Source organism: Carassius gibelio, chromosome B19 (assembly GCF_023724105.1).
Source record: "Carassius gibelio isolate Cgi1373 ecotype wild population from Czech Republic chromosome B19, carGib1.2-hapl.c, whole genome shotgun sequence".
Classification (NCBI taxonomy): Eukaryota; Metazoa; Chordata; class Actinopteri; order Cypriniformes; family Cyprinidae; genus Carassius; species Carassius gibelio.
The window spans coordinates 8,413,804-8,426,100 of record NC_068414.1 but is presented as its reverse complement, the minus strand read 5'-3'; the positions used below and the strand labels follow the sequence as shown (position 1 = coordinate 8,426,100).

The 12,297-nt window shown below is 45.5% G+C and overlaps 1 protein-coding gene across 2 annotated transcripts in view; it reads right to left on the bottom strand.

Annotated features, from left to right (window-relative positions):
- LOC127979206 (SH3 and cysteine-rich domain-containing protein 2-like) overlaps window positions 1-12,297 on the bottom strand; it is a 73,263-nt gene that overhangs the window by 51,006 nt on the left and 9,960 nt on the right. For both annotated transcript variants that reach the window (XM_052584524.1, XM_052584525.1), the window contains 2 exons: window positions 862-974; window positions 475-550 (listed from right to left, as the gene is read on the bottom strand). In XM_052584524.1, the coding sequence (XP_052440484.1) occupies window positions 475-550; window positions 862-974 (189 nt within the window). The remainder of the gene's footprint in view (window positions 1-474; window positions 551-861; window positions 975-12,297) is intronic.

Below are 12,297 nucleotides of genomic sequence, written 5' to 3'. Positions count from 1 at the left end.
TTGGAAAGGTCTAAGACTCTTAAATAGATAGTTTAGCAATATTTTTTCTTAAGAATTATGTAGAAAAAGTAATAGATTAATTTTATGGCAAGAGTGCACCTCAAAAGCCTGCATCATAACAGGAGTTCTGACCTTTGTCAAAAAAGTCTTCTTTGTTGCCTTTTTCTCTATCACACTTTAGAAATCATCAGAAATGATATAACTTAAAATCTTAAAATTCATCCTTTGCACCCATTTTAAATTCAAACATTGCATTACCATGAAAATAGTACATCAAAACATGTTACAAAATGTTTTCAGTCATGAATTTTAAAATTGAGGTTTGGATCGTGCACTTTCAAGTCTATGTTCAAAAATGTGAGTGACAGTTAACAGGTTAAAATATCTGTTCTAAAGCAAAACCAGTTGAGAACCACTGATCTCTTACTGTGCAATGTACTGTATATCTGTATATATTGAGTTTGATTATTTTACCCTTTATCTGGTTTTCAGTCATTTTTTCCTCCTCAGTGGACACATACTCGTCCTTCTGCTGACCATCCTCTTCATCCTCAAAGGCACATAAAGAGTTTCAAACAAAAATGTTCAATAAAAATGTGAATGTTTAAAATATAAGCTTACATTCAGTAACTGATCTATTAAAAAAATAACAATGATAAAGCAAATACAGTAATAATTAGAATGCAGTTTGCAAGTTTAACGGCTCAAAAATGCTTGTAAAACATAATTTACATTTAGTCATCAGAAAAAAAATATATAAGTTCTAGGTTTATGTTCAATACACCTTTATTAAATCTAAATATCTAACCAGTAACAACATCCATGAAACCCAAACTTGCTTATGGTATATGTGGTACACACCAGGCTTTGGCTCTGAGATTCACAGAAACTCCCAAAGCTAGATCGGCTGGTGCTGGCCAGAGAAGTTCCGAAGCGAAGTGTAGCATACACAGGGTCCAGCTGAGCTTTTGACTCTATCACATCACAAACAAATATGCTAAAAAAATAGCTGTTTACATATACTCATGCTTAACTTTTTTTTTTTTACTTAATGTTAACAGTGGTGGGCAAAACTGTGGAATATTTGGCATATTTAAGAAGTTTGAGTTGTTTTTGTTGAATTGGCCATTACAATATCCATAAAACAAACTATTGTTGGAACTTTTTGTGATGGAAGAAATCAGCTGGAACATTGAAAATGATGGAATGGTCACCTTATAGTCCGGACCTCAACCTCATGGAGCAAATTTGTGGCAAGGACAGATCTGTTGTAAATTCAAAGGAAAGCCTTCTGGCTTGAGTAGCAGAAGCCATGGGATAACATTTTTGTTGATGTTTTCAGGAAATAAACTAACACTATTCCAGAGAGATGTGCTGCTGCAAAAGCTGTGAAAGGCATGGACAGTTATTGTTGAGACCTTATTTGCTTATGCACTTATAGGAGTTTTCCTTTTAGAATTAAAATTTATGGAGGGGGTGTATTTAAATAAATACTGTGTTCATTTACTATAGAGTAAGGTGCCTATAGGTATTCATGTTTCATACCTGAAATACATCTCACTGTTCTGTATATGAAGTAAATTTCCAGTGGACAAATATGAATACATGATTTATGACAATGTTTTATGAATTAAATAATTAATTAAATAAATTTTAAATAAATGAAAAAAATTTGACTTGATGTTTTGTAATAATAATAATAATTCCTTAAATTTTTTAATTATCTCAAGTTCGTTTGAGTGAGAAGGAAGGAGATCAGGGTCAGCGTTCTGAGGCTCGTGGGTACTTTATTAATAAAATAAAACAAATCATGCCACACGCATATATTTCCATATGGCCTGCAGTCCTACCTCCCCCCCTCCCCCCTTTCGAAAGGAAGTTGGCCACAGCCATCTGCGCACATGCTCCATATGTCACTGGCAGTCTCCACTGTAGATGATGATATCATCCAAGTAGGCAGTGGCATAGACAGCATGGGGCCGCAGGACTCTATCCATGAGGAGCTGAAATGTGGCTGGGACCCTGAACAAGCCAAAAGGAAGTGTCACAAATCGGTGTAATCCAAACGACGAGGTGGAGGCTGTTTTTTCTTTATTCATGGGGGATAAGGGGATCTGCCAGTATCCTTTCGTTAATCCAGTGTTGAATAAAAACGAGCCGTACCTAACCAACCAAGTAGCTCGTCAATCCGTGGCATTGGATATGCATCAAATTTCGACACTGCGTTAACCCTGTGATAGCCGATACAAAACCGCACCGAGCCATCCGTTTTAGGGACCAAAACTATCGCTCTCACCCAATTACTGTGGGACACCTCGATTACTCCCATTTTTTTGTGTTCAGGTAACTTGTATGGCCGGCTTCAAACTACCACGCCTGCTCCATCTCAATATGGTGCTGAATCAAATTAGTACGACCAGGCAGGGGCGGAAACACATCTGCAAATTCTGATTGTAAACCTATGATGTCAGTGAGTGTGACGATCGTGTTCCAGTGAGACACAGGGAGAGAGATAGATCCAATTGCAGGTATGATATTTATTAGGGGTAATCCAAATCGTCGTAAAAACAAGCAAGGGGCAAAACCAGAAAGCAGTCCAAAACAAACAAACAAAGGAAGGAACAGGAAAGGGAACGGAACAGGAACTAGGAAAACAAGGGGTTTTCGGAGGACGGGAAGACAATGAAGAATCTCGGAGGACGAGAAGACTGGGAACATGAAAGGTAAGGACTCCATACAGACAACAGGAAAAGACTGGTAAATATAGGGAGGCTAATGACAATTAAGTTAAGGCACCTGCTGCAATTAGCAGGAGTGCAATTACTGTGATGAAAGGACAAGACTAGTGGAATTCTAGTGCCTATGGTGAAGTGCCTAAGGGGAAGTGGGCCCACTAGTGGACACCCAGGGAAACAGAGACTAGAAAACGTGACATTACCCCCTCCTCCACGGAGCAGCTGCCAGATGCTCCACCTAAACCCAAGGGAAGACCAAAGACACAAAGAGACCAGGAGGGAGGTGGAGCGGCGGTAGACCAGGGGGAGGGACGGAGGGCCAGGTAAAATGGGGAAAACAGAGACAAGAGGACCAGGTAAAATTAGGAAACAGAGACAAGAGAAGTGCAACACAAAACAAGGAGTCCAGGAGGGAGGTGGACCGGCAGAGGATTAGAGGGAGGGACGGAGGGCCAGGTCCATAGGTGGAAAACAGACAGAAGAACAAAAACAAAGCAACCACAAAAACACAAGTCCAGGAAGGACATAATGTGACGCCCACCAGGGCGGAGCAGAAGACCACCACATCCGTGCGGTCGAAACAGACAGCCGAATAAACAGGAGGGCAAGTCTGGTTGGGCAAGTCTGAAACAGAGAACATGAACAAGTTAAGGGTAGCCTTTGTGGCCACAACAGGATCAGTCGGGTGCTCAGAGAGTTCGACTGAGGTGTGACGAGGCTCTGGAAGTTCCACAGAGGCGAGGAGAGACTCTGGTAGTTCAGCCGAGCCGAGGAGAGGCTCTAGTAGTTCAGCTGAGATGTGGAGAGGCTCTGGTAGTTCAGCAGAAACATGGAAAGGCTCTAGTAGTTCAACAGAGGCGTGGATAGGCTCTATTAGTTCAGCAGAGATGTGCGGAGGCTCTGGTAGTTCCACAGAGACCTGAAGAGACTCTGGTAATCCCATGGTGTTTCTACTGGATTCCAGAAGATCAATGCTGACTTGACTCTGCTCATGAAGGTTATTGGTGACTTTTATTTGTTCATGAAGATCATTGGTGACTTGCATTTGTTCATGAAGATCAATGGTGATTTGCCTTTGTTCATGATGATCAATGGTGACTTGTCTTTGCCCATGAAGATAGTCGGTGACTTGACCTTGCCCATGAAGATCACTGGTGACTTGACTTTGTCCACAAAGATCAACGGTGACTTGACTTTGTTCACGAAGAATATTGGTGACTTGCCTTTGCCCATGAAGATAGTCGGTGACTTGCCTTTGCCCATTAGGATAGTCAGTGACTTGACCTTGCCCATGAAGATCAATGGTGACTTGACTTTGTTCATGAAGAATACTGGTGACTGGACTTTGCCCATGAAGATCACCGGTGACTTGTCTTTGTCCATGAATTTCACCGGGGACTTGACTTGACTCCGGAGCATCAACGATGACTAGCCCTGACTCTGGAAGGTCAACGGTGACTAGCACTGACTCTGGAAGGTCAACGGTGACTAGCCCTGACTCTGGAAGGTCGACGGTGACTAACCCTGACTCTGGAAGGTCAACGGTGACTAACCCTGACTCTGGAGGGTCCACAAGCACCTGACTCGACTCTGGAGGGTCCACGAGCACCTGACTCAACTCTGGAGGGTCAACCGAAACCTGACTCGATTCTGGCAGGTCAATGGGAACCTGACTCAACTCTGGAGGGTCCACGAGAACCTGACTCGACTCTGGAGAGTCAACGGGAACCTGACTCCACTCTGGAGGGTCAACTGGAACCTGACTCCACTCTGGAGGGTCAACTGGAACCTGACTCCACTCTGGAGGGTCAACTGGAACCTGACTCCACTCTGGAGGGTCACCTGGAACCTGACTTGACTCTGGAGGGTCAACGGGAACCTGACTCAACTCTGGAGGGTCAACGGGAACCTGACTTGACTCTGGAGGGTCCACGGGAATCTGACTCAACTCTGGAAGGTCACCTGTGGCTGTCATTCTGTGCAGAAGAGCTGGGCAAGCAGCCATCTTGTGCCATGACTCTGGACTGGTGGCCATCTTGGGTCGTGGCGCTGGACCATTGGGCATTTTGCGCACGTTATCTCCCGGTGCAAACTCTCGAAGCTTAGATCACCTGTTATACAACCGGCTTTGCCTTCCTTGAGCCTGAAGCAAATTCTCCATAGAGAGCTGCCCCAGTGTATGGAGCTTTGCTCTCAGGTCCATGACATATTGAATTTCATTTTTGCTATCTGAGCATCCGTCTTCCCAAGTTTCTTTTAGGACGTCTAACACCCCACGGGGCTGGGGTCCCTAAAGAAACTCAAAGGGGGAAACCCCTGTGGGGGCTTGTGGGACCTCGCACACAGCGAATAAGATGGGCTAGCCATCTGGCCCAATTTTTTGCGTCTTCTTGCACGAATTTACAAATCTGTTCGACCAGGCTCAACCCTGCTTAGCTTCAGTGGTCAGTCTTGGGCTGCACGGTAAAACTGCTGGCTTTAAATCTCTTGTATTGAGATTTTAAATTATTTATTCTGGTGGTGGCTCATAATAGAAGCCAGTGTGAATGAAACATGTTACAATACCTACATACCTTTGTGTGAGAAGAAGAAATGTCAATACAATTATTATTATTTATTTGCTTCTCTGTGTGTTAAAAGCACTGTGTACAAAAGACCATGTTTAGTTCCCCTCACGTACTAAGGGGGTTGGATAAAATAATTTTAAATCCTGGAAAACTGGTAATATTTCATTATTAAGATTATTTAAAAGCTGTTTCACCACCATTTGCCTTTAAAGGAAAAGATGATATTTTGAAGAATGTTTGCAACCAAACAGTCAATGGTAACAACTGACTTACATATTATGGAAAAAGAAGAAAAAACACTATGAACACTATGAAGTACTTTCACATGCATGGTTACCAAAACATCATATTTTGTGGTCAACAAAAGAATCATAAATAACTTAACCGTGAGTAAATGATTAGAAGAATTTACATTTTTGGGTGAACTATCTCTTTAATACAGCTTTACTATCTTATAATAGATTTATACAACTTTTAAGTAGTATCCATTGGAATCTTCATTCAGAAAATCTGCAAATTGCTTCAATTGTGTTGAAAGAGGAAATTGAACAAGAAATTCACAAGAAATGATGGCTCAGACTCAATACGTGGCAAAAAATATTGTTCTTAAAGGGGCCATATACTGCTACATGCACTTTTACAAGTTGCTTGAACCGACATGCGTGTTGGCAGTTGTGTACACAACCACCCTATAATGATAAAAATCCAACAAGTGTTTTTTGTAATCTCTTTATTGTATTCCCCTTTGTCAAATCGAGCCACCACATGTTCGGATACCACGAATTGTTTGATTGACAGCAGTGTTTCAGCACAGACTGGACTTGTCTCTTACCACAGACCTGCCCTGAGTGAGCCGTCATCAGTCCAAGATGCAGACAAGCATGACTTCTAAATGATTTAAGTGTTTTGTTGTTGGATGTAATACTGATCATAGGAGTAGTCATTTACTCTCGACATTTGAGTGACTGAAATCACAGAGGATTAATTTACGTTTGGATCTGAAAGAAATGTGCCCTTCATCTACTTAAATGCGTTTATGTTCATGTGAATCATTCATGATCCAGCCTCACCTACAGAAGCAGTGAGTATAATGTATTTAAATGAATCATTGCAAATCGCCATGTCAGACCCGTGTTTTGTGTACAAGCACATGCCCTTGTCTTTGGGCCATGTGCTTGTGTTATCTCGTTCCCTTGCCCCGCCCCCCTTGTTATCCTAGTCTTGTCGTGATTGCCTTATCTGTGCCACCTGTTGTTTCTTAATTAGTTCCCCTATTTAGATCCCCTAGTGTGCTCTGTCTTTTGTCGGTTCATTGTCTCTTTATATGTGTTTCTACTTGTCAGCCTTGTGAGAGAGAGTGTATCCTTGTCACCCCTTTGAGAAGTCTTTGTATATCCGTGAGTGTTTATTTGTAGTTAGTGTTCTCATGTTTTGAGTCTTTGTTTATCTTGTTAACTCAGTCCTGTTCAGTTATTTTGTATCCACCCTAGTCAGTGTTTTCCCCCTCGTGGGTTTTGTTTTCCCTTTTTGTGATTAATAAATCCTGTGTTTGGTATTTCCAGTCTGCATCTGAGTTTATCCCAACCCCTCCACATAACACTTTTCTAATAATGTGCTAATTAGCAAGTTTCACTATGAATGTGGTACAAGTAAACCGTCTCTCAGAGAGCAGATGGAAGAGAGGTGCGGGGCCAGCAGAGCTCATTAGCATTAAATGAGAATTCCACAAACCAGCGTGTTTGGAAAGAGCAGTTTTTTTACAGGGTAAAAAACGAAATTCTACACTACCATTGAGAAATTTTTAACAAACTATTTTACAGACTTTTCATTAAGAGCCTAAAGAATCTTATCAACTTGTGGAAAATGGGCATTATATGACCACAGAAAGTGCATGAATAGACTTTTGAGCCAGGCATCTCAGTACAAATTCAGGCCACTCAGCTTGCTCGACTTGTTAAAGGGGTCATATGTGTCACGCTGTCAGTCTCTGTTTTCCTGGGTGTTCCCTAGTGAGCTCACTTCTCCTTAGGCACTTCACCATAGGCACTTTAATTCCTCTAGTCTAGTTCTGTCTTCACAGTAATTGCACTCCAATTAGAATCGCACAGGTGCTGACAATCCTCTGTCATTAGTCTCCCTATGTATAGCTGTCTTTCTCTGTCATCTGTATGGAGTCCTTACCCTATGTGTGAGTTGTGCTCGTCTCCCGAGTTTTCCCTTTACCTTCTTGTTCCTCCGAGTTTCCTATCCGTTTCATCCGGTTCCCTTTTTTGTTTGGTTTGTCTCTCATGACTGTTTATTTTGTATTTTTTACCCTTCTGTAAATAAAACCCATACTTGCAATTGGATCCTACCCTCTCCTTGTGTTTTCCCAAACCCAACCGTCACAGAAGGACTCCATCCACAAAGATCCAGCGGTATGTCTGCTGCCATGTTCTCCCCAGCCAGCAAGCGGGAGAAAGGTGGCTTCGAGGGCTCTCGCCTAGTGGTGTTCCGGGGAACCAGGGGAGGTCGCTCCGGAAACAAACAGTCGGGAGGAGGTCCGGCAGCGATCTCCACTGTGGGCGCCCGTCGACCCGGGATTCGGTTGGGGGCTGCCAGTTCCCCAGTATGTCCCGAGAGGAGAGGGGAAAAAAGTCCAGCGCCACAGTACAAGATGGCCGCCAGTCCAGCGCCACAGTACAAGATGGCCGCCAGTCCAGCGCCACAGTACAAGATGGCCGCCAGTCCTGTGCTGCTGCACAAAATGGCCGCCAACCCAGCACCACAGCACAAGATGGTCGCCGACCCAGTGTCACAGCACAAGATGACCGCCCGCTCAGAGCCACAGCACAAGATGGCCGCTAACCCAGCGCCACAGCACAAGATGGCCGCTAACCCAGCGCCACAGCACAAGATGGCCGCCAGTCCAGCGTCACAGTACAAGATGGCCGCCAGTCTAGCGCCACAGTACAAGATGGTCGCCAGTCCAGCGCCACAACCCATGATGGCCGCCAGCCTAGCACCACAGCACAAGATGGCCGATTCAACGCCTGAGTCTCCTGATAAGGTGCCACCGACTCGCCATCATAAAGGACGGAGGAGGAGACAGGCGTCTGCCGTTCCTCAAGGTCCAGAGAATGTTCCCGAGCGGGCCGCTGCCGTCCAGGAGGACGTTCCCGGGCGGGCCGCTGCCGTCCAGCAGGACGTTCCCGAGCGGGCCGCTGCCGTCCAGGAGGACGTTCCCGAGGCAGTGCCCGATGCTGTTCGAGATGCCGAGGCGGTGCACGATGCTGTTTGAGATGCCGAGGCGGTGCACAATGCTGTTCGAGATGCCGAGGCGGTGCACGATGCTGTTCGAGATGCCGAGGCGGTGCCCGATGCAGTTCCCGAGGCGGTGCCCGATGCAGTTCCCGAGGCGGTGCCCGATGCAGTTCCCGATGCGGTGCCGATGCAGTTCCTGAGGCGGTGCCCGATGCAGTTCCCGAGGCCGAGGCGGTGCCCGATGCTGTTCCCGAGGCCGAGGCGGTGCCCGATGCTGTTCCCGAGGCCGAGGCGGTGCCCGATGCAGCTCCCGAGGCGGTGCCCGATGCAGTTCCCGAGGCAATGCCCGATTCAGTTCCCGAGGCCGAGGCGGAGCCCGATTCAGTTCCCGAGGCCGAGGCGGTGCCCGATGCAGTTCCCGAGGCCGAGGCGGTGCCCGAGGTCATTCCCGAGGAGGCGCTCGATGCTGTTCGAGAGGCGGCGCCCGTTGTTGTTCCGGAGGCCGAGGCGGCGCCCACTGTTGTTCCGGAGGCCGAGGCGGTTCCCGCTGTTGTTCCGGAGGCCGAGGCGGTGACCGAGGCCGTTCCCAATGTGGTGACTGAGGCGGTGCCCGAGGCCGTTCCAGAGGCAGTGCCCGAAGCAGAGGTGTCTCACGTCTCCACAGGCAGTCTTAAGTCAAGTCAGGTGCCCATTGACTGTTCAGAGTTGATTCAGTTCCCGGTTGACCCTCCGGAGTCGAGTCAGGTGTTCGTGGACCCTCCAGAGTCAGGGTTAGTCACCGTCGACCTTCCAGAGCTAGGGTTAGTCACCGATGACCTTCCAGAGTCAGGGCTAGTCACAGATGGCTTTCCAGAGTCAGGGCTAGTTACCGATGGCCTTCCAGAGTCAGGGCTTGTCACTATTGACCTTTCAGAGTCGAGTCAGGTTCCCATGAACTCTCCAGAGACAAGGCTAGTCACCGGTGATCTTCGAGGACTGAGTCAAGTCACCGGTGATCTTCGTCCTCCCATGGGGTCGGCCACAAGAATGTGGTGGTCTTCCGCTCCGCCCTGGGGGACTCTGGCCTTGACTGCGAGGACGTGGTGGTCTTCCGCTCCGCCCTGGGGGACTCCGGCCTTGACCGTGAGGACGTGGTGGTCTTCCGCTCCGCCCTGGGGGGGCTTCTGCCTTGACCACATGGGTGTGATGGCCCTCTGTTCCGCCCGGGTGGGCATCACCTAATGTCCTCAACTACCCATGTTTTTGTTTGCCTTTGTTTGTCTATTTTCCTCCTTTGGACCTGGCCCTCCGTCCCTCCCCTTTTTCCCTCCGCCGGTCCACCACCCTCCTGGACTCCTTGTTTTGTGTTACACCTTCCTGTCTCTGCCTTTCCATCCCATCTGGTTGTTCAGTCTCTGTTTTTTCCATTTTACCTGGTTGTCCTGTCTTTGTCTCTCCTTTCCACCTGGTTGTTTGTCTCTGTCCATTCTATCTGGTTCTCCTGTCCCTGTTTTCTGACCCTCCGTCCCTCCCCCTAGTCCGCCGCCGCTTCACCTCCCTCCTACCTCTTTTTCTGTTGGGTTTTCCGGGGTTTCAGGTGGAGCATCTGGGAGCTGCTCCGTAGGGGAGGGGGTAATGTCACGCTGTCAGTCTCTGTTTTCCTGGGTGTTCCCTAGTGAGCTCACTTCTCCTTAGGCACTTCACCATAGGCACTTTAATTCCTCTAGTCTGGTTCTGTCTTCACAGTAATTGCACTCCAATTAGAATCGCACAGGTGCTGACAATCCTCTGTCATTAGTCTCCCTATGTATAGCTGTCTTTCTCTGTCATCTGTATGGAGTCCTTACCCTATGTGTGAGTTGTGCTCGTCTCCCGAGTTTTCCCTTTACCTTCTTGTTCCTCCGAGTTTCCTATCCGTTTAATCCGGTTCCCTTTTTTGTTTGGTTTGTCTCTCATGACTGTTTATTTTGTATTTTTTACCCTTCTGTAAATAAAACCCATACTTGCAATTGGATCCTACCCTCTCCTTGTGTTTTCCCAAACCCAACCGTCACAATAGGACATTGCTAAAAAGAACATTTGTTTGTGTATTTGGTATAATGCAATGTGTTTATGCGGTTTAGGGTTTAAAAAACACATTATTTTCCACATACTGTACACTATTGTTTATCCTCTATGTCCTGCCTTTCTGAAATGTATCATTTTTACACAGCTCATTGGTCTGAAAAGAGAGGTGTATGCTGATTGGCCAGCTAAACCAATGCATTGTTAATGGAAGAATGCCTCAAGTGTTTGACAAAAAAGTCACGCCCCTTACCATGCTGTGATGATGTGTCCCATCGCAACAATACAAAACCAAGAAAACCCATTGCAAACAAGGCATCTGTTGCATCCAGTGGGGACATAATTACTTATTATAATGACTTATACTGTCTTTTTACACATTGCGTTACATAGCTCGCAACGTAAACATGAAACAATGTTGTGATTGGAGAAATGACAAACAACAAGTGCTACTCTACAATGCTCAAAACTCATGTTTGAATCGTCAGTGGGAAATACTTTTAATATGAAAAAGTACTTATAGGCTGTGAGTCAGAAGCGCCTGACTGTACTTACAAAGTTGGAACTGCCCACTATATACTGTAGAAACAGACTTTGTGTGTAGACAGCATTGTTGGCTACTTCCCCAGGTTCAGGATGCTGTCCTCCATAAAATGCGCTGCACATATCTGAATATTTGGGTATATCTGTACTGGAACAGTGTTGTAAATACAACTTAAACACTGATTTCTAGTTGTGTCCTCTTTTGGAAGGCCAAACAAAGCAATTTCACAACGAAAAGCACAGCGTCTCCATGTCAGGGCGGTAGTGGCAATAATACAGTAAAAAAAAATATAAAGCACTCTTTCTTTGTGTAAACATGTGGTCAAGTCTTAACTTTTATAAAGTATATCTCTTTGGGTTTGAGACTTTAGTCTTTGCAACTTTAGGGATCTTATCTATTTACAAACAGCTTGTAAAATTCTAATGAGAAAGGAAAACTTGAAATCACATCATATGACACTGGCTGCTACGTGACCAAGCAACAGAAGCTGATGTAAAAACCCAATTCCAAAAAAGTTGGGACACTGTACAAATTGTGAATTAAAACAGAATTCAATGATGTGGAAGTTTTTAAATTTCAATTGTATTGTACAGAATACAACATAGATGACATGTCAAATGTTTAAACTGAGAAAATCATCCAATTTTCTCATCTCATTTTATGGGAAAAATAAGTTGATTTAAAATGTCATGGCATCAACACATCTCAAAAAAGTTGGGACAAGGCCATGTTTATCACTGTGTGGCATCCCCTCTTCTTTTTATAACAGCCTGCAAACATTTTGGGACTAAGGAGACAAGTTGCTCAAGTTTAGGAATAGGAATGTTGTCCCATTCTTGTCTAATACAGGCTTCTAGCTGTTCAGCTTTCTTGTTGCATCTTTCTCTTTATGATGAGCCAAATGTTTTCTATGGGTGAAAGATCCGGACTGCAGGTTGGCCATTTTATTACCCGGACCCTTCTTCTACGCAGCCATGACGTTGTAATTGATGCAGTATGTGGTCTGGCATTGTCATGTTGGAAAATGCAAGGTCTTTCCTGAAAGAGACAATGTCTGGATGGGAGCATATGTTGTTCTAGAACTTACTTTTCAGCATTGATGGTGCCTGTCCAGAAGCTGCTCATGCCACACGCACTCATGCAACCCCATACCATCAGAGATGCA